General features: G+C 57.4%; 1 protein-coding gene across 4 annotated transcripts in view; it reads right to left on the reverse strand.

The window, feature by feature from the left end:
- Window positions 1-400: 400 nt before the first annotated feature.
- ZDHHC3 (zDHHC palmitoyltransferase 3) overlaps window positions 401-26985 on the reverse strand; it is a 53813-nt gene continuing 27228 nt past the window's right edge. The window contains exons 3-8 of one of the 4 annotated variants that reach the window (XM_080831596.1): window positions 22931-23055; window positions 17027-17123; window positions 16268-16349; window positions 16062-16157; window positions 12183-12313; window positions 401-2534 (exon numbers count right to left, since the gene is read on the reverse strand). In XM_080831596.1, the coding sequence (XP_080687722.1) occupies window positions 2277-2534; window positions 12183-12313; window positions 16062-16157; window positions 16268-16349; window positions 17027-17123; window positions 22931-23055 (789 nt within the window). In that variant the 3' untranslated portion in view covers window positions 401-2276. Of the gene's footprint in view, window positions 2535-9373; window positions 9723-12182; window positions 12314-16061; window positions 16158-16267; window positions 16350-17026; window positions 17124-22930; window positions 23056-26985 lie in introns of those variants that run through there. The other 3 variants (XM_080831598.1, XM_080831597.1, XM_080831599.1) reach the window with 3 other exon arrangements.

A 26985-nucleotide genomic window follows, 5' to 3' on the forward strand; every position in this document is an offset into this window, starting at 1 on the left:
AGAGGCCTGGGTTGAAGGGGAGTTATTCTGTGTGTAACGTGCATGACGTTCGAGGCTGATGGCCTGTTTTCTAAAGTCAAAACCCCTCAATGCCTGGCCCTCTTGCCCCCAGTGCCCAGTGCCCTGGCATACAGTAGGTGTTCAATAAATGCTCGTTGCATGAAAGGTGAGTTTTCCTTCTGCTAGAAATCACCCCCCGGAGGGATAACCCAAAGAAGTTGGGTGAGTAACTCTCCACCCACAGCTCCTCCCTGTGCGCGATCACTTGTCTCCGGCGTGGGGAATGGAGGAGAGAGACTTTCTCAGAGGTCCCCTCGAGGTGGCTAAGAGGAAGGGCTCCGCCGCCCAGGGGTCCGGCTGGGTATCTCCTGCTGAAGACAGGAGACTCCAGCCACTGAGGTCAAGCAAAAAAGCTTTTTATTCAGAGCACAAGGTGGGGGGTTGCGCCCAGCCTCCCCTGCTGTGGCCCTCGTTGTTTTGACAACAGCTGCGATCCTGTCAGTTTGAAGCAAGCCCAGTGTTAGGCTGTCGGCAGCCGCCGCGCGTGGAGGGAAGGCCACTGTGTCAGTGGTGACCGGAGGACAGTGAGGACAGGAAGCTCAGGGTTGGGCGGGTCACAGCTCCCGCGTGGCCCCATCTGGGCCCCCTGAACAGGGTCTCCTGCCACGGAGCTCCAGTGTGAGATGAGCTTGGTGGGCAGGGGGGCCCGTCTGACCGCGGGTGACAGGCCTCCCGTAGCCACCGGGCACTCAGAGCTGGTTCTGGGGCCGCTGGAGCCTCAGCTGTCCTCTGACCACTGGCCTGAAGTCAGTGGAGACTCACGCTGCCCCCGGTGACCAGGGGACCCCCTTCCCTTATTGTAATGGCCACCTCCCCGGGGGCTCCGGGGGCGGCATTGCCTTTCTCCACGGGGTACAGTCTTTGGTATCCAGTCGGCTGTGTGTCCCCCACTGCCCAACCCCAGGCCGCCTTCCAGGTTAGGACAACAAAGGACAGGCCTCTGTGATGGGACAACGGCTCTCCCAGAGTGGCTAGTGGGCTCGGCCTGCCCAGATGGCAAGGGCACGGCCTTCGGAGCCGACCAGGGCTCCCGGCATCGTCATGAGTAAATAAAGCTGATGCGGACCAGGAAGACAGGCCCGCGGCCTGGGGGCTCTAGAGGTCTGCCATCACCCCTTGTGGGATGTCTTCCGAGGGCCCTGAGCCGGGATCAGGACAGGTAACTCTGGGGCTCATCCTGACAGAGTGGGGGGTGTGTGTGTGTGTGTGTGTGTCCGTCTGTCTGTCTGTCTTCCTGGTTCATTGGTCTGCAGTCCGTGGTCACCACCCATCCCCTCAGAGAGATGAAATGGACCCTGTCTTGTGAGAAGTGGCTTAAAACCCAGGCCCAAGAGATTTCTGGTCATTTCTGCCCATGTGGGTTGTGAGACTCTGTCCAGGCGGAGGTCAGTCCCCCTCTCCACAGGTCCTCTCCCTCACCCCGACCGCTGGATGGCTCCCAGCTGTCCGCCTCCGTGACGAGTCTAATGTCTGTGGAACGGAATGGGGGCTGAGTTTGGCACTGCTGTCAAGACACGGTTACTGTCCTTTCCCACGTGGGCGCGGCCTGCACGTATGTGTGTGACTAGCCCGGTGCGGGGTCCTCCTCAGACGGAGCCGGACCCGTGTGGGTCGCCGTGGCAGCCACGCCCGTCTCCTAGTTTTCACAGGCTCGGGGGAGCCTCTCCGGGGAGCAGCTGGGACGCGGCACCCTTTCCGGGCTGGTCTGTTCTGATGCTAGTGTCCTGTCCCGGGTCCCCAAGGCCACCCCTGCTCTGTCCTTCCGTCCTAACATCATGGCCTTCGTTCTCAAAAGCCAGGAGCCAGGGCCCCGACCATCCCAAAAGAAGACAGACATCCCGAGAAAAGCCAAAGGCAAGTTCTTTTCTGCCCCTGGGCTGCCCCGTTCAGAGCTTTCATTGCTGGTGGGGCTGTGCCGGGTGTGGGGGACGCCCCGTCTCTGAAGGACACCAGTCCCGCCCCGGGCAGACTCTTCTCGGATGGCCTCCGGGAGTCTCTCGTCCTCCTGTTGCCCCAGTCCGCCCCCCACCAAGACCTGGCCCAACTTGGGGAGAGGAGGAGGGTGTACAGGGGATGGCAGTGGCCGTAAGCAGCCTGCGGGGATGGGTGGGGGGGCAGGGGTGCAGGGCGGCGCGTCCCAGCCACGCCGGGGCCACGACGCCCGCGTCCAGGTTGCCAGCGGCTTTCCAGTTTCTGGCCCTCCCCCCACAGCAGCTTCACTCATCTGTCACCTCCACGGAGTCCTCGTCCTTCCTCTCCTCCGACCGCTCCTCTGCGGTCTCCGTGTTGTCTGTTTCGGACAGTGAGGCCGCCTGCCGCACCCAGTCCCTGTCACTGAGAGGCTCTGGGTCGCACGGTCCGGAGAAGGGGTTGAACCAGTTCAGGGAGAAGTCCCCACCAAAGGTCTCTTTCACTGACTTCCAGCTGCCCCTGTGCTCCCTGGGCTGGTGCTTTCGCTTGAGGCGCTCGATGCCCTGAGGGGACAACGGGATACAGAGGGTCAGCAGGGGTGAGGGGGGCGTGGTAGGGACACAGCCGGACGGGGCCAGGTCAGGGCTGCGGGGCCCTGAGGGCCGGTGGGGCAAGGGCAGGGCTGGGGGGAGCAGTGGGGAGCGGCACAGCAAGCGGGGGCCGGAGTCTGCCCAGCCTTGCCAAATCAGGCCAGGCTGCTGCGGGGCCCAGGGCCGAGGACTAAACCGCCCCTGAGAACACTAAGAAGACAAGCCCTCCCTGGGCATTCTGGGCCACGCCCCCCAGCAGGTGCAGCGGACTCAGCATGAAGGGGTGCAGGCAGTCAGGGGAGAGCGCGGGGTACAAACACGGGGGCCGCGGAAGCAGACTGTATGCCCAGCATGCGGCGGGCAGCCGAGGGGGGCGCAGGGCCGCTGTGGGGGGGGCCCTGCTCCGGCGGCAGATGCACCCCTGCTCCCAAGCTGCCCACTCACCTGTCTCTGGGCGTCTCAGCTGCCAGGCCACAGAAAGAGGGTGAGGGGAAAGGGGAGAAGCCCGCAGGAGTGAAAGGCATAGTCAGGTCAGCTCTCCAGACCACAGTCCCCTCCACAAAGGCTTCCGGGCCCACCAGGGCCTCTGCCTTCCTCCGCCTCCGCTGGAAGCCAGAAGCCAAGGGAAATTGCGGGGTTTGCGAGGCACGGCCACTGCTCATTCACACGACCCATTCCACCTCAGAACGACCTCTGAGGACCTCGTTCTGGGTTCTCTCTTCTTTGCCACACAAGAGCCTCCCGTAACTGGTATGATCCCTTCTGTTATGCAGAAAGAGAAACTGAGGCACACCCACAGACTGAGGCTTGCCCCATCCTCCGGGCCAGTTCATCTCCAGCACTCTCTCTTCCCACTTCATCTCAGAGATTTAAGTTTCTCGGTTCTTGAAAAAACCTGTCGTTTGAAGAAGCTGATCAGGGTATCTCCTTGGAAGACACTAGTGACAGAGGGCAGACCAGGGAGGGAACCGGGCGGGTGTCACCTGAGCCGAATCACAGGTAACATCACCTCCGTGCTTTTCTTGCCCCGAACGCACACTCTTGATCTAATTGCAAGAAAACATCAGCCAAATGCAAATTGGAGTTTACCGGATACCTGGCCTCTGATCTTCGAGAGGGTCAAAGTCTGACAAAAATGCTTTGGAACCAGACACAGGTGATGGCTGTATGGCAACTGCACGCGTTAAAGTGGTTGATTTTACATTGTGTGAATTTCATCTCAATTAAAAAAGGGGGGGGGTGAAGTTCATCAAAGACAAAGACCGAGGTTGTCACAGACTGGAGGAGACAACACAGATGGGACAAGCAAGGCAACGGGACAGACAAGGGTCTCGGTGGGGCACGTGGAGAAGCCTGAACGAAGCCTGTAGGTCTGTCAAGGGTCTCGCATCCATAGTTTCCCAGGTTTTTGTATTTGTATTGTGTTTATATGAAATGGTTCCAGGTTGAAAGGCTGACGAAGGCACACGCAGGAGCTCTCTGTGCGATTTCTGCCACTTTTGTTTGTAAGTTAGAAATTACGTCACAATAACAGGTTAAAAAATTATCGGAAACACACAGATGTGAGCGAGAGAGTCTTGAACACTGAGTGACAACATGACAAGCTGGGAACAGTCGAGACACCTGCTCAGGATGGCTGAGTCTGCCGTTCTACAAAGTGTAACACAACTCAGCTCCGAAAAACGGTGTTGATACAGTTCTACATCACCCTGGAAAATCCTGCCCACTGGCGACAAGGCGAGGAAGCCAGGGTAGTTGGACATGACATCACGGGACCTGCGGGTACCTTTGGGGATGGGGTCGGAGGTGATTTGTACTAATTTCTGTGAACTCACACGTCCCAAGCTTTCACCAATGAGTGGGTGTTATTGTCATGATCAGAACAGAAGAGCTGTTTCAGAAAACAGACCTTGCTGGCAACTCCTGAGGGAGCCTCGCCTAGGTCAAGGGCACCCGATGCTGTTGGTGCCCATGGACCGGCCCCTCTCCAGGCTCCCTGCTGAGCGGAAGCCACAGGGGCCACTGGAGACACTTGCTTTGGGGGCTGTTGCGTTCCCCTCCCAGGCAATGCTTTGCAGCCTTTCCAGAGAGGCATCTGAAGCATGATTTCAGGGAAGCTGGGACATCCTCAGCAAGCAGGGCAGGTGACAGAGGGGACACCCAGATTGACTGTGTGCATGCTGGCTCAAAGCCATGATTGTGGGGTCCTCACAACCGCCCTGAGTGGAGGTGGCCGTTGGTACCGACAACTTGGCAAGCGGGAAAACAGAGGGTCTGAGAGGCCATTATGGTGGCCAAAACTTGTTCTGCTGTTCGTTGGAACCCAGGTGAGAACCGGTCTCTGCCTTCTTTCTGCCCAGGGGGCGTTTTCAGTCTTCCTACGGATTCTCACTCTACCCGTGCTGATCACCAAGGCAGAGGAAAAAGCCGGAGAGGGAGATGAAGCAGAAGAGCCCTCAGGACGACGGTGCTCCACGGTGAGCACTCATGGCGACACTCAGCCTCTTCACCAAGCTCGTAAGAACATTCTAGATCAGAGCCCGTCCCGTCCACCAGATGAAGTTCCTGAGCAGGTGGACAAACATCCAGGTCAACTCTGAGTCTGGACGGAAGACAATATTCCAAACTCATCTGCAGCCTAAGAGAGGCGTGAGGGTCTGAGCTGGTGGGTTCAGGAAGAGACAACAGGGTCTCTTTCTCCTGGTACGACTCAGTTCTGAGTCGAAGGCGTGCTGAAGGCAAAGTCCTTCGGCGGGAGGTTTGCAGGGGCACCAGTAATACCCACGTCAGGCCCAAGTGAGCAAGATGGTTGACTCCTGGGGAGGACAGCACGGCCGAGCCAACAGCCCTTGTAAGGGAGGGTGTGGCTGGGGGCTTCTGGGCCTCCCTCTGCCAGGATGACACATGAGCTGTCATTTACACATGAACACACCAGAGTCCCCAGAATGAACGTACCAGGACGAAAGCTCCCGAGGGAGGCAGAGACCCCAAGCATAGGCTTTGTAAGGACTCCTCTGAGACCCACGGAGCAAGCACTCATTGTCCACACCCCCCAGACTCCCCACATCACTGGATGGCAAAAGTCAGAGACGTTGCTGCCCATGCCGCGTCCCTCCTCCTTGGACAGCCAGAGAACATTCTCTCTTAATCTGTTGTTTCACATCCTTTTACTGCGACCCACAACAGGCAACACTTTTCTGTACAACCGTGCACCGCCGCTGACAAAGTCTCATGAAATGATACCTACTCTACAATTGTCATGAATTTTTATGTTTTTTTGTTTTGTTTTGTTTTTTAAAGGCCGCTGCTCACTGACGAGCTGGTCTCACGGATCAGGAGCCGTTGTGACCGTGGTTTGAAGAGCAGAGGTCTGGCAGCACTAACGTTCATGGAAGCCACGCCGGGTGCCAGACGGCTTTGTCACAGCTACGGTCGCGACTCTCATTTGACCCTCGCTGCGACCTTGTGATTCAGACAGCCTCCCTGGTTTGACATGTGAGACCACGGAGGCTTAAGTCAGCGACTGCGCCAAGTCACACACGAAGGAAGTCGCTGAGCAGGGACTTGAACCCGAGTCTGAGGGGGGCCAGAGCCTTGATGCTTGGTCGCCAGGTTGCGTAAGGTCAGTAGCAGAGAGGTTAGGGGCACCCTTATGTCCACATGTCGGAGCATGGGGCAAACACTCTTTCCTCCTTAGCTCCCCTGTGTGCGCGGATGGACCCCTGGGGTGACTTTGACTTGCTGGGGTGCTCACGGCTGTCGTGAGAACTTGTTTTCCGAGGGAGAGGGTAGGGGAATGAAGCCTCCACCTGGGGACATAACAGACTGGCCAGGGGCTGGTTTCCGTGTCACAGTGGAAAGTGGCTTGTGACTTTCTTGGCAGCCGAACCCGGATGAGCAAAACTGGTCATTCCAGATGAAGTATTCCCAAGAGGAAATAGCGTGACTAACAGGAGATGGGACACCCACATTCCTACCCAAACTCACTCTGGGGGCACGAAGTCACCAAGCCTGGGCACAGAGGCGGACATCTGCCCCGAGGGAGCGGCCTTTTGCATGTTCGGTCCTGTTGCTAGAAGCGCCCCCTGAAGTCGATGGCTGGGAAGGAGTCACCTAATCCGGCTTGCCATGTCGCCTTCCTGTCTCTTTCCCCGCCACGCTCCAGGGCCCACGCTCTGAAAGACGAGGGCTGCCACGGGCTCATTGCCCAGGGGTGTACCCCCCAGCACCACCGGAGCCCCTGTGCCAAAGCCAAAAGCCTGGGCCACCCTTGTGCAGAGACACACCCTCTCTCCTCAGCCGTCTGGGAAGACTGGGGGCCCTCAGGGATGCCCGCTTCTTTCTGTGTGGATGGCAGGTCACCCCACTGCCGACGACAGCCCCATCCCTGGTCCCTGAGCTCCCCCCAAATGTCTCCCGTTCCAATGAGAGGGAGCGAGGAAAACCACAGGGAACCCGGGGTTTTCCTATCTTCTGAGGGCATTTCCCTCTGGCTGAACAGAGGGAGACCCACACAGGATGTTGTTCTCTGGGAAGGACAAGCCTAGGACGCCAGGTTTAAATGATGAATTTCTATGTTTGGGACTCAATAGTAATTAAAAAAATCAATACATTTTCAGCACCATCTCCTGCCTTCCTCAGACACCCCATGGGGAAAAGAACTAGCCTGGATCACTTAAAAAAAGAAAAATGCCTTGAGGACGGAGTGTTTGGAGGGCATCCAAATATATAAAATATTCCCCCACCAGGAGGACCCAAGGGACGGCTTCCTGAGGGGCGGGAGCAGGCCAGAGCCTTCGAAACCGCGCTAGTCACTGAACAGCCACACTTCACACACCTCAGCGAACTGTAAAAAGTGGTGGTGGGGGGGCCTGTGGGAAACAAACACTATAAACTAGATTTAAATACAGCGTTAAACAAAACAAAACAAAACAAAACACCAAACAAACGCTCCAGACCTCAGCCTTGACTTAGGGCGTCAAGAGCACAGGAGAGGCGAGCTGGGGCTGACTGCCTTGGGGAGGGTCGCGGAGGTCTCTGGTGACAGGAGAGGGATGAGGACGAGCTCCTCAGAGCGCTGGGACGTCTGTGGAGGTTTCCAGTGCCTTCCTCCAGCTAGACATCGCTTTCTGCTGGGTGCACAGAGGGAAACGGGTCCCTCCCTCCCGGGGCCCCTGCGCTCCAGCAAACTCTGCGGACTGGCTTTTCTGTAACCGGGGATTTAGGCAGCAGAAGCCAACAAGAGGCGGGGGGTGGGGTGGGTGGGGTAGGCTCGGTCAAGGGCGGGCGGCTAACGGGTCCCTTAAAGACAGTGCAGCAGAGACCTCAGACACCTCGTTCAAGAGGAGGAGCAGAAACCAACAGCCTTTAGGAGCAACGGAACAGAGGCCAGCAGAGAACAGAGAACAGCCAGCGCGGCTCGGCCTGAAGGCAGCGCTGTGAGAGAGCACGGCTCAGTGACAACAGGTTTTGGAAAAATTTTATTGCATTTTGTTTCCATGTGGAAGCACGGACAGAAGTGAAAAGAGGCAGCATGTTCCACTGAACGGTTCATGGAAAACCAGACGGCGGCTCGATGAGCTTTCTCCCTGTCCCGGACTGGGTTTCGTAGACCTTACCCCCCACCACCCCCAGCACAAGCTCAAAAAGGAGGTTTGTGGTGATCACTTATAAAAAACCAAATCCACGTGTACGGAGTCACAGATGGTCAGTCCTCCGACTTCTGCACTGGCTGGGCCCTCCCTGTCCCTGGGCCCCCTCATCTCCCCACTCTCTTCAGGCTTTCCTCTTGGAAGTGGGATTTCATTTGGGAAGCGCCAGGGGGGACGGGGCAAGGCCACTCGGTCCCGCTGGTTCCGGGAGGGGGGGGGCATCTGCCAGCTTTCAGAAATCTGGGGGCCGTGAGGTCGACCCCTCACATCCCCGTCAGCCCCAGAGGCAGGGACAACGGCCTCCCAGGTTAAAAGACAGAGAAGACGTGGCTACGTGCACATTCAGGTGTCCAAAACATCAGAGGGAACCCACTTTAGGGATTTACGAAACGGGGCGGAGGGGGTTGAGGACAGGACGGCTGTGCGCTGGGGGCTGTGTCACTCAGCATCAGCGCAGCTCACCAGCCACCACCTCGTGGGGAGCGGGAGGGGGTGAGGGGAGGGGGTGAGGGAAGGGGAAGTGGTGCCAAGAGAAAGCAGACCTGACAAAGGAAACCTGAAACCGCATCATTTGTTTTCTCCTTTTGACTGTGTAAGGCATTTTGAGCTGGAAAAACATCTCTCCTTCACACTCTTCCAAATAATCCGCGGGAATCTAACTGGTGATTCAGAATACAAATAAGACCCCTTTGATCCCACCCTCCCCAAAGTCACTCTGCACACCCCAAGCCCACGGAGTACAAGGAGGCAAACCGTGTCCACACCGGGGGATGAGGCCGCTGTGCCAAGGGCCCTTCTTAGGGCTCCGGCCGGTCCTGCCCCTCTCGGCCACAAGCGGTAAGCATCCGTCTTCGGTGAAAACGTTTTAAGTCCTGTGGGGGCGCCTGCCACCGCCTCCTGGGCAGCGGGAGGTGGGGGGGCCCCCCCTGCCTCTCCTAAGTATCCCCCACCAGGCGTCGGGGCCGGGGGTCTGTTCGTGCCCCAGCCCACGGCTCCCTCAGTTAGTAGAGGCGGGCCACCCGGAGACAGCGCCCTCCACGTTAGTCAGGCCAGACAGACAGCAGAGAGGAAACCAGAGGCCAGAGAAGTGATTTAAAAAAAAGGAAAAAAAAAAAAAAAAAGAGCAGCTTCGGTCACCAAAAAAATAGAAAGGATGATCTCTTAAAAATAAAAGATGGGGACATTTTTTTTTTTTTTTCTCTGCAATGCTCAGCCATTTTACTGGAGACATAAAAAAAAAGTTTTAGAGTAGTTGTTCTGCTTTTTTTCGATTTAAACATTCATGAGAACGGATGGGACGGTAGTGCTGTGATGCGGTTTGTGTCTGGGTGGCAATGCTGGTCAGGGTCCTTCAGACCACATACTGGTACGGGTCTGCCTTCCCTTGGTCTGGCGTGGCAAAGGGGCTGGCCCAGCCTAGAGAGAAGGGGTGGCCAAAAACGGCTTTCATGTTCATCCATTTTGTTTTTTTAGCCCATCTTCTCTCTTCCTTTTTCAATTGTTCTATTCCCTGAAAACAAGAACAATCATACTTTCAGTCAAGCACTTTATTGCTGTGGTTTTTGGGGAAGGGATGTCCATTAGCCTGACGTGAATGGGGTCAGTGCTCCCTTTTAAAGCCACAAACCTACCTACGTCGTCCATTTTCCTTCTCTTGCTCTCATGAAAAGTGTCAAAGGAAAAAAAAATTGCATTTTTGGGGGGGTGGTGGGGGTGGGGGTATGTGGGCGAGCATATATTTACAAGTCCCTCCAGAGAGGGAGGGGGAAAATGAGCAAATCCAGAGGCCGCCGAGCCTGGATTCCGACAGGCATGTCGGTCCGGGGTGTTTTGCTAAGCTTGAAGGAGTGACATGTACGCACACTGGGCGGTACAGAGGCGCTCCGGGCCTGGCGCTGGGCCTGGCTATGGTCCGGGGATGCTGTGAGGGCTTTGGTGCCAGAAGCCTCAGAGCTGGCAGGGGCTTGTGATAGTGACAGCCAGTGCTGGCTTTTAATTTGGGTAGCTTCAAGTTTGACACGACTATGACCACTTTGCAGACAAAAAAAAAAAGGAACAAATGAAAGGCCCCGCTCCGGCGCTGTTAGTGCCCAGCCTGGGAGGTCAAGAAGCACCCAGCTTAGCGGGGTGGGCGAGGCAGACCTGAGAAGGTCCAACAGCAGTCAGAGACCGTGGGGGAGGAGAGAAGCCACCACAGAGGAGGAAGAAAAGGGATTAGTATAGGTTAGAGGGGCTGCCTGGACAGCCGGCCGGCCCCGGGCATGGCAAAGGTCTTCCTAGTGCGTCTCCGGGAAGAAGCGGGCCCAGAGGCCACCTTGGTGGGTGCCCGGAGCCCGGGCTGCTCCCCACGCTGAGTCTCACAGGAAAAGTAGGCTGGTGAGGAAGCCTGTTCCCTCCCTTCTCCCCTCTTCTGATGGAGCCGGACAGCGGGCAGGGCCCGAGGATGTGTCTTTGCTCGGAGCAGGTGAGAAGTGGCCTGGCAGGCGCCTGGCCGGGGCTCTGTCTGGCCTGGTCTCTGGGGAGGAGGAGGAATGGGGAGGAGTGGGAGGGCGGAGCCTAACTCAAATCTCTGTTCAGGCCAGGGAGCTGGGAGGGTCCAGGCGGAGGGGAAGACGCGCTTTCTCCAGATGCACCCTTCCTTCTTTCCTGCTTTCCTTTCCAGCACAACTCCCTTTAGGAATGGGCCGGAAGGGGAAGAAGAGCCAGGGCCAAGGGTGTGTGAGCTGTCCTTCCGGCTCCCCCAGACTGCAGGCTGTGTGGCAGGGCCGCAGGCAACAGTGGGTGGGGTGGGGGCGGGGGGGGGAAATGACAGTCACCTCTGGGTTCCCTGTGGGTCTTAGGCAGAGAAGCTGGTCACACTTACTGCTTGGACACACAGCCGGGTCTATACCACTGGCTACTGTTTTTACAGAAGCTCTTAGGATGATGTTATTTCTTATACAAGATAAAGTTGCTGAGAGCCCCCGAAACATTCTAAACCACTGGGAATTCCCACAGATCCAAAAGATGGTGTCCCGGCAGCAGTGGCAAGGCGTCTGTCTCCCTGCGAGCCTCCATCTGATGCGGACTGATCAGCAGGCCCCTCTGATGCTGCCACCTGCCACCAGAGGGGAGCTCGGGAAGCCAGGAGGAGTGCTGAGAAGGGCCTGGGACCCCGTGCCTCTGCTCCTCACAGGGAGCTCAGTGCTGCCCCTTCCTTCCAGGGCCAAAAAGGAAGAAAGGCCCATGTCACAGCAACAGACTTTTGGACACTTAGGACAGACAGGTGGCCGTGGCACCAGGGGAGCGGGCTCCAGTACTGCCCCCACCAGCAGCCTCGAAGTTCCCAGAGAAGGAGCTGTGGGTAGGGTGGAGGTAGGGATGGGGGGTGGAGGGGGAGGAAATGGACGAGAACCAGAGCTGGACCAAGCGGCGGTACCTAGTGGGCAGGTGGGCGCCAGGGGCCCAGAGCTCGGGGATGCTTGGGGCAGACTGTCTCCTGACTCTGCCCTTGGGACCTACTCACGGAGTCACCTCCTCCAGGAAGTTGACCCTACCCATTCCAGCTGGATTCAGGCACCGTTTGTCAATCATCCCCTCCCTAGGACTGTAGTTCTCAGATGGGAAGCGTGGCCCTGTGCCCAGCAGAGCGCCTGACACAGCAGAGCGTGTAACACGGAACCATCATGGGAGGACGGAAGGACTTTTGGGAAGGGGCACCGTTCACCGAGGCTGCTAGGCCCTGTTCCTGATGTGACTTGCTATGCCAGCCCCAAGGAAAGACACGTGTGTGTGTGTGTGTGTGTGTGTGTGTGTGTGTAAGATCCAGAGTCACGGCAAATGGGGGGACGTGGCCGGCACACCTCCCTCCTGGGCCCGGCTGGCTGGGCTCCCAGGTCCGGCCTGCACGCAGCCCTCCCTGCAGCATCCGCCCTGGGACACCCTCCTCCCAAGCCACAGAGTGGAGGTGGGGGGCAGGCCGCCCGCTTACCGTTTCGTCTGTGCAGATGGAGTGCACCTGGGTCCCAAACATCACGGAGGTGAAGATGAGGAAGAGCAGCCCCTCGAAACACAGCAGGATGAGGAGGATCACTGTGGTCGGCGGCGAGAAGGAGCTGCACTCTGCAAGAAGGGTCGTGTGGGACTTGGGGCTGCCGCCCCCTGCCCGCCACTTGACGTCCCCAGAGCCCCACTCAGCCTCCAGCCCCACAGGACCTGGTTCCTTCCATGTGCGCCACGTGTCCTTGGTCCCGGGCCCCAGCAGGTACCATCCGGCTGCGCCAGCACTCCCTCCGGGAGGCCCTTCTCCACAGGCCAGGCCCTTGCCAGGGCTTCCCTTCCTGACACCCCCTCACCCCTGCTCTTTCCCCGGCCAGTGTCTGTGCCCTGCTGCCAAGCACGGTGCCTGCACATGGAAGGACCCAGAAAGGCCACACCGCGGAGGCGTGAAGACAGGGAGAGCCCCCTCCCCTCAGAGAGCACAACACAGGCTGCACAGGTGGGGCGGCCTCAGGCTGGTTCTGGTTCGGCCATGAATTTTCTGGACATTCCTGCAGCTCTGTCTGCTTCTGGGGGACAGGAAAGGGCAGATCTGGAGGCTCATTCAGGGGTTTGGGGATTCGAAGTCTACGAGGGGGCAGTCTGGCTGCCGGGCCTGGCCCCGAGCTAGGGGTGAAACAAGCCCCCGGGGAAACGCCCCCTCCCTCAGGAGCGGCGGCTTCTGCTCTCCCCACCTCTCTCTGAGCCCAGGCTGCTGGGGGTGTGTGTGTGTGAGACCTCAGACAAGTCCTTGTCCCCGTCCAGGCCTCCACCCCCTCCTCAGCAGCGAGGTTTGACCAGATGTGTGGTTCTATTTTCAGCAACAGCAGAAGCCTCTGTCTGGACCAAGTCTAAATTAGAAGGGCCCCCGACGGGAGAGGAAAACTGAGGTGCCGCGGTAGATGGTGGGGGTGGGGGTGCCTAGGGGAATGGGGACGACACTGGGAGACGGGGGTCCAGGCCTGGCTTGTGGTGCATGTTTCTCGTTGCCCCAGGGCCCAGGCCTCCTGCCCTGGCTGGAGGGGTCTGATCTGGGAGGGCAGGGCCGGGCTTTCCTGGGCTTTGGGAACTCGGGGAATCTGGGGCTTCCTTGCTGCTTCCCTCGCGGGACCTTTAGAACAGGCTGGAGACACAGCGCTGTCACTGTCCGGGTGGTGGGGTGAGCAACAGCTCATCCAAATGCCTTCATCTCCTCACGCTCCGCTCAGGGCTCAACATCATCCACAGAGCTGTCCCCTCTGGCTTCCTTGGAGGCAGGGCCTGGCTGGGCTGGCCCCATGGAGGTTCTGGGTGTGGCAGCCGCCTGCCGGGGCGTGGGGCCGGGTGGCGGGCAGGACAAGGGTTCCACAGTCAGGCAGACACAGCAGGGTGAGGATCCCGAAGCCAACTTCCCACCACGAGCTCCTGCTAAGATGCCCGCACTAATATTCCGTGGCCCCTGCGTCTTTCCCGTGCTGCACCCCGTGGAATCCTGTTTGCTCCTGTCCTGGCTTGCTGTCTGCCTCCCCACCACGCCTCCAGCCCCGGAGGCCGGGGCTTTGCTCCCTGCTATACAAGCCGTCTTGGAGCAGAGCCGGACAACACGGGAGTGTGGGCACACGGCCGGGGCTCCCCGAGCTGTAGTTTTCCCTTTCGCTGGGAGGCGCGGTTGAGAAAGTGCGAGAACATCCGCACAGGCCGGCCTGGGCCCGGCATAAGCACGCAGAGGGTGCCCAAGTGGAGGCGCCTTGCTCCTTCCTTCCCCACCTCAGCTGCCCCAGGGCTGGAGCAGGAGGCAGAGCCTGGCACGGGGGCCCACTCTCCGTCCTCACCCAGCCACTCGGATCCTTCCGGTCCTGGGCTGGCCCCGGGAGCTACGAATGGAGGTAGGGAGGCAGGAACCCGACCCAGGGAATGTAAACGACCTAACTCCACCCTTCGCTATACCTCAACTCAAAGTGCCCTCATTCTGGGGACGCCCCTTTCCCTTCTTACACGAGCTGGATGCGAGACCACTCATCCATGACTGAGCAGTGACAGTGGTCACTGTCGCTCTGGGCCAATCTCAGGCTTCCACACTGGGGACTGTCCTCCTAGCCTAGCGGCCACGGGCACTGCTACCTCAAGCCTCTTCCCTCAGGAATCTTGACTGAAGAAAACCAACAGTCCTCAGGTAGGACCCTAGGCCCTGGGATCATTGAGGCAGGGCTGGAAGGGCCCACTCCAGACCGGGGTTTGAATCACGGCCCTACTCTTAAGACATGTGAGCTTGGGGACTGGCTGGACCCCTGTGCGCCCCAGCTGGCTCTCAGTGGGCAGTAATGACATGGCCCCTGCCAGCTGTGCTCCAAAGACAGACACTTCTGCCTCATAGGCGGTCCAGGGCATTCTCGTCACTGCCTGAGTCTGTTAACCTGACAGCGGCGGGTGGAGGGAGCGACGGGCTTAGTAAACGTCCCGGTCAGACTGCGTTGCCAAGTTGCCAAGGCCCCATCTGGAGTTGGACTGGATCCCGGGGCCCTAGCAGGGTGTGTACCCTTGCAGAACTGTCACCAAGGAAAGTGCTGGGGCCCCGCCTGGCTCTGCAGAATGGTCCGAATGCAGAAATCCACCTGCCCCCTCCTCTTCTCCCTACTCCCTGCCAGCTTGACCCTCCCCCTGGCTGGCCGCGCCCAGAACTGCAGGAGTCACGAAACCTGGGAGACACGGTGACACTGACTAAACTGTGTCACCTGCAAAATTCATATGTGGGAGCCCCACCCACCATGTGATGTTATTTGGAGATGGGGCCTTTGGGTGGTGATGAGGGTTCTGTGAGGTCAGGAGCTAGGGGGAGGGGGTGGCCCGTGACGTGGTTAGTGCCACATGAGCACACGAGAAGTTGGCCATCTGCGAGCCAGGCTGAGAGGCGGCCCCAGGGACCGAATCGGCTGGGACCTTGTTCCTGGATCCCCAGGACTCCGGAACTGTGAGAGACCCACCTAGTCTGTGGTATTCCGACATGGCAGCACAGGCTGACTGAGACTCATGGGGTTCTCCTCCCCTGGTGGGGCCAGGCCATCCTCTCCATGCCCAGTTGGGGGCTAAAGACCCCAACCTTCCCACGGCCTCCCCAGTTCTGGGGAACAAGAACAGCAAGCTAGTGCCCAAGAAGACAGGAGGCACGGGAAGAGTGAAGTTCTGGAAGATGGTGCGAAGGAGAAGGGGGCCCATCTGACGCTTTGGCTCCAGACACTTGTCTCACGGAAGGAGTGTGTGTGTGAGATTCTCGTCCGGCCCGTGGCCTCTCTTAATTCCTCCAGCATCTGTTAAAAGCTTTTTTCTTCTTTCTTATTTTTATTCTTCTTTAAAATCATAAGACAGCATTGGTTTTCCCAGCATCTATTTTTTCCACCAGGATTCGTATGGCCTCCTGGCCGGAGTTCCTTCCTCAGTGTTTGTGCATGAAAGGGACACCACGGAAGCAGAAAGGGCTGCTCTGCGATCTGAACGTGGACTGGTAATGAAGCAGTTAAAAAACACCCACAGAAAAGGAAAGTTCAGAATGGGTTTCTGTGAAATTGGAATGAAATGACTTTTGATTAAAGTGCCTCCTCCTCCTGTTCTTCTTTTTTTTTTTTAAAGTAGGCTCCGTGCCCAGCATGGAACCCAACGTAGGGCTTGAACTCACGACTCTGAGATCAAGACCTGAGCTGAAATCAAGAGCCAGACACTCAACCGGCTGAGCCACCCAGACGCCCCTAAAGTGCCTTTTCTCAAAGACCAGGAAACCAAGGTTTTCTCCCTGGCAAGGCTCCCGTGCCTGCAGGAGGAGCGCACTTCCTGTGGGGGCCTGCCCAACTCATTACTTTACCTGTGGAACTGACTTTAGGGGGCTGCTTTTTTTCATGAAGAGGGATTCGGGCCTCTGCTGTCCCTTCCCTGGTCAGTCCGTAGGCTTGCAGCAGATCTAATAAAATGGGGTTGGCCCCTGGCACCATGACACCAACCAAGAGCCCAGCCCACCTGGGTCGCACACCTCCCCCTGGAGCAGGAGGGGGGGTCCTGGCTCATACTCACTTGTCCAGTCTTCTTCAAAGCAGTGCAGAAAGTGGAATCCCACCATGATGAGGGCGTGCAGGGAAATGAGAGCTATGTACATCTGAAACAGGAAAGCAGTACAGACACCATTGTTGTGAGAACCTTCTGACCCTGCAGGCTCCCGAGACAGGGGTGTCAGGACCCCCTGCGGGAACACTCATGCAGGCTGAGGGCTGACTGGGAGAGCCAGACAGGCCTCCGGTGATTCCCCTACCGGTCTCCCGCCCCGGTCGGGGACCAAGGTGAGAGTGTGTGGCAGAAGACACAAGACAGAAACAAGCGCCCATCCCCAGGTGCGACCTGGGCTCTGGGTGGGCTGGGCACGCTCCGGGCGGGTGGCTTCCCTGCACCTGAAAACTCAGGGCGCTGACTGCCAAGGGCTCTTGCGGCTCTCTAACTAAATCTTCCTACCTACCCGCAGCTGAGGGAGGGCTTGTGGTCAAAACTGGCTTCTGGAGCTGCTTAGACTGGGCACTTGGGGTGGGAGCCCCGCACATGGCCCTAGCTTAGAGCTGATTTTCTAGATGTTTTTCTAGCAGGTTTTCTAGATGTTCCAGCAGAGGGCTTAGGAACAGCTGCTTGTTGAGCCCAGGGGCGCTCTGGCAGGAAGGCGGAGGTCTCCACGGCCAGGCAGGATTCTGAACCGCAGCACAAAACACTGAGTGCTGAGAATTTTCGAAGGACGGAAGCGCTTGGCTACTCCACGAAGGGTGGGGCAGGACTGGGAAGAGGACTTACTGTAAACAGGACGAAGTACTTCTGGTTGTTCTCGCCGACACAGTTATTGACCCAGGGACAGTGGTGGTCCATCTTCCGAATACACCGCTTACAAACGCTGAAAGGCCCACAAGTCAGACCCTCAGGGACTGTCCTCAGGGCAGGAGGGGCCCAGCCGAGCAGAGAATCCAGCCCCCCCGCTCTGCTCTGCGCATGGGGCCTCCTTGGGCACTGCCCCACAACGGCTAGGGGTGGGGCAAGGGGCTTGGAAGGTGGGGTCAGGACCCCCAGGGTCCCACTCCTTCCCAACAGGGGACAGTCACTGGCCCACAAGGCCCCTTCTCTTGTTTGCCAGGAAACAAGGTGGCACTGAGCGGGGGATCGGGAGGCTGCTCTCCGGCGGGGACGGTAAGCCTCGAGCTGGTTTACTGCAAGGACAGAGTGCAGGGGCAGTTTACAAACAGGTGCTCCCAGCTTCCCCCTAACACCCAGAACCCGAGGGTGGGTGCCAAGTAGAAGGGTGGGGCTGACCACGGAGGGTGCTGGGAGAGGCAAAGAGGGCTCAAGGGCAGGATGTCCCGGGGGCAAGACTTTTCAGCTGGAAGGTAACAACCACTTAGCTGCAAAAGCAGAATGTATTTAAGTGTTGATCAGAAATCCCATGAACTTGCAGATTGCTAACTTGTAATTGGGCTCCTTTTGGGACTGAGGCTGTTTCAAGTTTACCTGACAGCAAACATCCCTGTTTGAAAGAAATAATCTGAAACAGGAGTGCAGACTCCTGGGGGGTTGAAAGCACCTACTCCCCAAACTCGGGTTTAGAAACACCCCTTTGCCAACCGATGGGCTCCCCAGAAATGGGTCCTGTCTCCCATTTGTTAACACAGGCTCCTTGACATGATCTTGGGGCGTCACTTGTTCAAAACAATTTGAAATACTGTAAATAAAGGGTTTTCTGTTTCGAAAGTACCTTCGCTCACACCAGGTTTTCTTTCCACTAGTTTCCACAGCTAACTTTATCCCAGGTTCAGGGCCCTGGCGGGGGGACCCTGGCGGAAAGGGCTGTATCGTGTTCCCGCGTGGGGAGCTCATGCCTGTGGAGCTCTGGCAGGCCGCCTGTCTGGGCAGGGAAGGTGCGGGAGGAGCTCTTCTGGGAGTGGAGGCGAGCTGCTCCCCAGACCGCAGGCCAGGAAGCACAGACCACTGTGCAGGAGGGCCCCGCGGCGAGGCCACGGACGACTCGGAGCTGTGGGCTCATCTGCACCCCGAGGAGGACATGCGGCCTTTTCTGAGCAGGGCATGAGCTTGAGTGACAAGGTCGGCCTGGGCCTGCTGAGCTATTGGTTAGACTGGCCAAACTTGGGGCCCCGGGTTCCCCGTCCACAGGAAGTGAGTGTTGTAAGGACAAGGTGAGGACTGATTGTGGGGGCCTGGCCAGTCTCCACCCTGGTTCTCCTCCACAGCTTCGAAGGTCCTCACTAGCATGGGGGGGGAATGGGCACATCTCAGAGAGGCTGGCCCCGCTCTAGGATCTCCTGGGGAGCCAGGAGGGCAGGGGAGGAAAGAGGCATGAAAGGGACACAGAGGGATATAAAGAAAGTCGGGTACCCATCCCTCTCTCCGTGTGCATGTGTTACTAATTAAAAATGTACATATGATTATGTAGAATACAGATTTCAACTGATAACACTTGTTCCCAGGATACAACTTTCGAAGTATAGACAAGCCGAGAGTGAAGACAGGGCCACTCCCTGCATCCTGGGTCTCAGCCCCCAGGCCCCACGTTCCCTCCACAGAACCACCTTGCACGGGCTACCTCCGCTCCGGTGTCTTCACTCCTTCCCAACCAGGGGACCAAACTCCCAGGGGTAACACCCTCCTTGCCCCCGGTCCCCGAGCCCTTTCTCCTCCACCCATGCCTCCTCTGCACGGGGTTCCTAGTGGGCGCCCTGAGGCAGTATGCTCAGCAGCAGAGAGCACCCAAGTGGCCTGCCTGACAGCCTCTGCAAGCCGCCTGAATTTCAAGTTCGCAGGCAAATCCATCCTTTGCTCTCCTCCCAGCCTCTAAAGAGCCCTGGCGTGCACCCCAGGAACAGAGTTTCACGATGGGCTGCATGCTGCTGGGCGGCCACATCAGGACACCTCCAGGGAGCAGGGACAAGTGAGCACAGCCGCTGACAGTGGCCGAAGTTGGCCCAGAGTTGGCCCAGCTCTGAGCTTCCTGTCTGCAAAGACACGGAATGCTGAGGCCGACCCTCTCCCCCGGCATGCAGGATTGTTCAGAAGCTTCAGGGCCAGGAGCTCCAGCTCCAGGCCCAGGCGGGGGTGCATGTGGGTGCGGAGTCCATCCCGTGGCAAGAGGCCCTGATCTGAGGTGTCTTGCCCACGACTCACAAAACCACCAGCCTGAAAGGTTTGGCATTTGGGGTTTGGAGCACACCAAGGGCAAGGCCTGTCCCTGTCCCACCCGGCTGTTTCGCCTTGGGCCCTATCCATCCCCAGAGAGGAAAAATGTGGGCCTCCAACAACCCCGGATACCCCAGGGAGGTTCTTGGTCACCTCAGAGGCAGCCCTCTTCCCACTGCCCACCGCTGGGGACACAGCAGGCAGAGGGAAGGCCCTTTCGCTCTCCCTCTCTGGGGCTCCTTGCCGCTCTTTCCTTCCTGTGCACGCCAGCCCTCTCCTGGGACTCCTCTCGGGCACCCCTTGCTGCCCCTCGTGCGAGCCGCTGTGCGCAGGTGCGCTCCTGGGGGGCAGGCCCCCTCGGGCCTGGCAGCGCGTCCCAAGCCTGTGGGAATAGTCACTGCAAAGACCGAACGTCTTCCATGTAAGCATCTTTTGATGTCCCTGCCTTAGGGTTTCCTGAGCCCCTTCTGTGTTTTAAATCAGTGCTCGAGAGGAAGGCAATGCCCCTCTTCTCTATTCCTCCAGGTTCCCTGCCATTTTTCAGACCCCAAAGCACTTCCTTCAAAAGCTTGGTAGAGCCCAACAAGCTCCTCGGCTCACGTGCACTGAGGCTCCTGGTTCTCAGCCCCCAAAGTCGCTGGCTGAAGCCCTTGCCCAAGCCTGGGTGATGGCCCCCCGTGGAAATACAGCTGTGTCCCCGAGGGCCTGCATCTCCCCCTACAGAGGCACCTACCAAACTGTATCGGGGTGCAAAGGGACATCTGCCCTGCCTCAGTGGGAGACCCCAGGGTCAGGGTCAACGTCTAATCCACTGCTACGGCCCAGGACCAGGCCCAAGACCCCCTTAGCAAGGTGGGGGCCAAGTGCAGGCCCTGAAGCTACAGACAGGGAAAGAGCAGGTCTGCGCAGCGGCTCCAGTGTACCAGACTGGGACGCCCAGCAGGGCGCAAGCGGAGAACAAAGCAAGAGGACGCTAGGTGGACCACGTCCAGGTTTTCACCCCACACCTCCTGCAAAAAAGGGTCTACCACATCCTGGTCCCAGCTCAGCAAGAATGTTGGGTAAGGAAGTCCGGTGTGGCAGAAAGAACACTGCTCTTGGATCCCCACGTTGGGCCCTGGGCAAAGCAACTTAGCTTCTCCGAACCATCCTCTGCAGAACTGGTCCCCATCTCCCAGTTAGAGATGATGTAGGTAAAATGCTTTAAAAATAATATTAGCGCTACATAAGTTTTATTGGTGGTCATGACCATGAAAGAGAAAACATAAGAATCAGGCAGGGGCCCTAAGCAGTCTGTGATGGTCTCAGCCTCAGTGTGCATGTGTTTGCGGGGGTGGGGGGGCAAGGGGAGGGGTGAGAGGCTTTGCCAGGAGCACAGGTCTCCACCTCCTTGTGCAAAAGGAACCTAACTCTTAAGCCTAACACCTTGGCTGTCCACTTCAGCATGAATGGCTCCCCCTCTAGTGTTTCCACAGCCTCCATGGTCCTCAGCTGCCAGGATGAAAGCAGCCTGGGGTTCTGGAATGCCTCTCTGTGGGAAGAAGACCCACGACACACCACTGGGCTGGAAGGAATACCCACGCGTCCAGGGTCAGGGAGCATCTGCGGTACCTATCAGAGCTCGGGGAGTGGGGATGGACTTAAATTCCATGGGGCTCCGTTGGGAGGACTGGATCCCAAGAGCCGGGGGTGTGCTCATGCACACAGACACGCGCCTTCACTTGAGCAGGGACACTGACACCGACTCTTTCGAGCCAATCTGCTCAAGCAGTCATCAACCCGGCTCTGTCTGCTGTGCTGGGAACTGTGCTTATCCCAAACTGCGGGTCCCCAGATGGCCTGGGTGGCCGTGAGCCCTCACAGAGGAGCAGCTGTCAGCACACACTCCCTGACGCGGAAGCAGGCGACACACAGGCATCCTCACTCGACTTTGTCTGAGTCAGCAGCTCTTGTTTTGCTCAAGCTGATTTGTTTACTAGCACTCAAGAATACCTCCCTCAGATCATCCCGGGGAGAAAGGCGAGGAGGAGGCGGTGAGCAAAATGCCAGGCAGTGGAGGCAGCTGAGGGCTCAGGGAGGGAAGAGAAAGAACCACTGTGGTCACCCAAAAGTTCTTTCCTGCAAAACTCGCGCCTCCCTGTTGCTGTTCCAGCCTCTAAACCCAACGTGCCCTGCTGCTCGCACACGCCTCCACTAACCAGTGGCCTCTGCTGGGGGGCCAGCAACATCCGTTGTTTAATGCTCATGGCAGGCCGCCGGGCAACAACTGCCTTTGCAGAGGACAGAGCTGAGCTCAGAGAGATGTGCTGCTGCCTGGTCCGAGGTCCCACAGTGTGGTGGGGGTCCTGCTGGCCTTCTAGTGCCGAACTCTCCAACTTCAAGGCAGGAGCCCACTCAGTGTACTGGGCTGCCCAGTTGGGGACTCGGGAACCACATAAGCAAATGGGGCTCTTCACTTAGGTGATGAAAACAGGTGGCAGAAAAGGCTAGACAGGTGCCTCCACCCCAGGCATGAGCAGCAAGCCCTGAATTTGTCTGTAACACAGAGCTCAGAAGTGAACTGGCCCCACGCTGGGCTCAGCTTCTCCAAACTGCTGGAAACCCCACAAGAGACAGCAATTAGCACAGGCCCTGTCCAAGGCTCCTCAGCTGTCACCCTCAAGAGAGGCCAACTGGTTGGGGAGGTTGCCATCTCTCTTTCTGACAGAATGACATACAATTCCATCAGGACACACATCAGGACACACAAGTCACCCCCCAAACCGGAGTTCTAGTAGAGAGAGCCCTGGACTGGAGCCACAAACACTGGGCCCCACGCCTGTCTGTGGCACTCACCAGCTGTGTGAGCTCGGTGTGCCCCTCCTGGCTGCCCTCCCCTGCCTGAGTCTGAGAAAAGGACCAAGGATAATTTAGCATTTAAAGTCCCCCTATAGTGATACAATGCAGTTTTTTACCTAGATGTCTTCTCGCTGAGAAGACTCAAAACAATGAAGAAATCTGAAAATCAAAGGGATTTTCACCACAGATGAGAGGAGGAAAAGCCTTTTTAAGCCGAACTCACAACTGTCACAACCTCTAGAAGTTCTGTTTTAAAGAAACGTTGCCCTTCAGGCACAGTCCCTTCATTTCCCTCTGAAAGTCAAGTGAGTAGGGCCCACCTCTTAAATGGATCAAGTGCCGGACACTCAGAACAATTTTCCAAAGCTCTGTCTCCTGTGCCCTTAAAAGGTAATAAAGCTTTGAGGCAGGATTAGCAGGAACCCCTCAATTTTACAGACAGACGGAGAGCGTCCAGGGCCTGGCAGGGTCCTTCATGAGGGGTGGCAGAGTCAAGTCTTAGGACAGGTGTCCTGAGCCCAAACCAAACGCCCTTTCCAATCTGGAGAGCTCACAGAGATCGGGAGGGAGTCACAGTGGTCAGGTGCCCAGAGCAGGGGACGTTCAGAAGTCCTGTTGCTGAGGGCGCCCACGCGGGGAGCAGGGGTGGGGCGCTGGGGGGCGGCGGGGGGACATGGATACCTGCAGTGGTGGGCTCGGTCGGGCTTGATGCTGCAGCATTTGGGACACTTGTACACCACCTGTCCGGGCTTCAGCTGTAAACTCTCGATGAATTCTTTAGTGGCATTTCCTTTGGGCACTGCTCCCTGTCAGAAAGAGGAAAGACGTTCAGGGCTGGCCTAGGGCTTCCGGGAGTTCTGATGCTCCACGGTGGGGATGGTCACTTGGAAGCAACAACTACACACACGGACAGGACATTTTCACCCCAACGACATGTGTGTTCAGAATTATGCCAACACTGAGGGATACTTATGGACCAAAAAATTTCCCTGAGGAAAATTAGTGTTTAAACTAGAATCAAGTTTTATTTATTTATTTTGACCAATCCTATTGTCGTGAAGCATCGGTAATCTGTATTTGGTTCTTAAGAATCCAAAAGCAGCTGTGAGTCACTGCCCCCAGATTTCTGACTTGCTTTTTGACCGAAACTGTCCTCCAATTCGCTATCCCATCCTTTTCGTACTTTTTAAAAAAAAAGATTTTATTTATTTATTTGACACAGAAAGACACAGCGGAGAGAGGGAGCACAGGCAGTGGCAGAGGGAGAGGGAGAAGCAGGATTACCACTGAGCAGGGAGCCTAATGCGGGACTCGATCCCAGGACCCTGGGATCGTGACCTGAGCCAAAGGCAGACACTTAACCGACTGAGCCACCCAGGTGCCTCTCCTTTTCATATGGCTGTGAATACTGTGCGTTTTGTTCTAACTCTCAACACCTTTGCGTGGCAGACCCCAAATGCCACCAGACTCTACCAGGGCTGTGTGCCCATCCGTGCAGAAGGAAAACAGGCCGTGTCTGGGCCTAAGCCAGGTCGCAATAACCTATCTTCACCAGGAACCTTCTTAGTGCTCAGCCTGCGCTCCTGTGCTCACTGCTATGGATTCAGGAATCGAACGAGGTCTCTGTCCCAGGAGGCTCCCTGGTCTTTTGGGGAGGAACAACAATTCTAGAAGACAGCTGTGCTGCAGAAGCACAGAGGAGCAGCTGCCAATTAGCCAACGCAACCACGGAAGTTTTAAGAGGTGAGCGCTTTTTTTCATTTGTTCCTTTTTTAAGTAGGCTCCATGCCCAGCATAGAGCCTGACGTGGGACTTGAACTCACAACCCTGAGATCAAGACCTGAGCCGAGATCAAGAATTGGACACTTAATGACTGAGCCACCCAGACGCCCCTCAAGAGGAAGGTCCTGAGGCATGCACTGAGGTTTGAGAAGTGGACCTGAGGGAGAAAAGGGATTGTGGCCGGCGGAGGGGCGTAGGGAAAGACAAGAACGTGAGAGCATGGCACATCTAGGGGACGGTGAGAAAATCGGCACAGTGGAGCCCAGGGTATGCAGTGGCAGCAGAGAGGCTGGGCTGATGGGCAAGGGCCAGCTTGAGTAGAACGAATGCCAGGCCTAAAGGCTGGGACAGGAGTCCTCTTCGTTGGCCACCTAGAGCCCTCAGGGAGCATCTAGAGGATGAGAACTCAGTTGCCTATGCTGCGTGGATCAAATAAGAAGACAGAGAGAAGAAAATCCCACAGACCGTTTAGGCGGTTACTGCCAATGGCCCAGGAAGTGAACACTGAGTGACGAGGGTGGGGGCGAAGTGTGGGGGAAATTCAGATCTAAACAAAAGGGGCAGGGAACCAGGTGAATCCTGCGGTGGTGGAGAGGGTGTGAGAAGAGAGACGGCAAATGCGAACAGGTCTCCAAGTAGGACGGCTGGTCCACGGCAGTGCCTGCGAGGGTCTGACCAGACGCAGGTGCGGATAACCTGCAGAAAGGGCTCAGGTGATGCTCGCCACAGAAACTGCTCAGCACTTGACAGGGCAGTGGACTGAATGTTTGCGTCTCCCCCAGACTCACAGGCTAAATACCCCAGCGTGTGGTATTAGGAGGTGGGGCCTCTGGGAGGTGATGCGGTCACGGGGTTCCACGAGGCAATTAGGTCATGGGCTTAGCACCTTATAACCAGTCCTCCGAGAGCTCCCCCCTGCTTTCTGCCCCCCGCGGACAGAAGAAGATGGCTGTTTATGACCCAGGAAGTGGGCCCACCCCAGACACAGACCTTGATCTCGGACCAGCCAGGCCCTTGATCTCGGACTTCCCAGCCTCCAGAGCTGCAGGAAATAAATTCCTGTTGGTGAGAAGCCTGCCCGTCTCTGGCAGTCCCGAAGAGACCAAGCCAGGTAGCCTGTATCCTTGGCTGTGTGAGGGAGACAACATGCTTTAACAAGCTGTGGGTGCCCAGACTCTGAGGCAGAGCTGCCATACAAGAACCGTCGGCCGTGGGGCCCAGACACCTGCATTTTTTAAAAAGCTCTTAGCAGGGCTGAAAACTACTCTGACCAGGAGCTCCATGACTGGCTCTGCCTTGCTCGGCACCAGAGCCCCTAGCCTGGAAAAGGCCCATCGGTTTCCAGCATGGGGTGAAACCAGCAAAACAAGGAAGAAGGGAGCCAAGGGTGCCAGCCGCGTGGCCCGGCTCCCTGGCGAGAACTGGGCCTAACACTGGGTCAAGTCACAGCGTGGCGTGGGACTGTTCCACACCCCCCATCCAAGGTTGAGGTGACACCAAGCTGCTCTCATCAGTGGCAGCCATGAGCCACCACCATCGGCGAAGTCGATGTAACAGCCAAACGACAGAACCGGGCCCATGTCCAGGTCCCGAAGGGGCCCCCGGGGGTGGTGGTGGGGGACAGTGTGGTCTACTAGGGTGGTCATCTCAGGGCCACCTGAGATGGGGGACAGTGTGGTCTACTAAGGTGGCCATCTCGGGCTGACGGAGCATCTCCAGCCTTCCCAAAGTGGGGCTGATGGACTAGAACATGCCAAGGGAGGAGTTCCCAGGGTAGAAGAGATGAAAACTGAGTGGCAGAACCTTTCCTGCAAAGGAGAAATTCTGGGATAGGAGGAGCCACTGAAGAAACAGCGAGAACTTGAAATGCTAACAATACAAGGGAGCTGGAGTTTCATCTTTTGCTAAGAAAATGACTCACAGGGGACAAAGATTCTAGCTATGGAAACTGCGAAGACAAATCAATGAACAACTCTTGCTGAGAATCTACACCACACTGCGCGCTGTGCAAGTGCGAGGAAGCGACGGGGGCCTGGGTCATAAACAGCGGGTGGGGCGGGCCCCCAGGCACCCCGACACAGCAAGGAGGCACCTAGTGGAAGGCATGGCCACCACAGCAACAGGAGCTGGGGGAGGCAGGAGGGCTGTGGGGACCCGGGAAGGCCAGGAGGATCCAGGCGGCTGCAGCAGGAGAGAGGCAGCTGGGAAGGGAGACAGTCCAAGCAGTGGCCAGAACTGGCCTGTGCAGGGGGTGCCGGGTAGCACAGGAGAGCCGGAGCAAGAGGGCATGGGGGAGGGGGGTGTCTTCCTGGCAGCAGAAAAAAGATTCAGTATCCCAGTTCGATTATGGGAAGATTTTCAATTTGTCTCAAAGTGGCCCTGGGGTGCCTCTCTGGGGAGGCAAAGAGTGCTCCCCTCTCCTCCCTGTCACCCCATCCCTCCTGTGGCTCTCTGCTGGGCTCCCCAACTTTGCCCTGCTGACCCCTGTCACCAGTTCTTTATCTGCTATCACCTGCGCTTTCCTGTCTCATAAAGGACCTGCTCACGCCTGAAATGGGCAGCACGGGACTGACTTCACTAGGAACAGTGCCGCGCATCTCCACTGGTCTGTCTGAGGGAGACGGGGCAACAAACAGGACATGAGAAAATCCAAAGGACTGCTCGTCCACAGGAACGCTCTTCGCATTGGTGGAGGCTCAGGATTTTGAGTGGGACAGAGATGTGGTCCCGAGAAGAAATGTCTAGAAACGTGGATCCTGGCACCTGGACACTGTGGGCACCAAAAATGCTGAAAACTACACGTGATTCAGGGTAACCATCACCTCCATGGTGGTGGGGAGGCTGGGAGAGGAATGAAGTGGGGTGGGGTTGGGGGGAATACAAAGAGGTTCAACTGTCTTTATGATGTTTTATTTATGAGACTGGAGAGGAGTGAAGACATCGTTATCATCATA

The sequence above is a fragment of the Martes martes genome (assembly GCF_963455335.1).
Source record: "Martes martes genome assembly, contig: scaffold_195, whole genome shotgun sequence".
NCBI classification, from domain to species: domain Eukaryota; kingdom Metazoa; phylum Chordata; class Mammalia; order Carnivora; family Mustelidae; genus Martes; species Martes martes.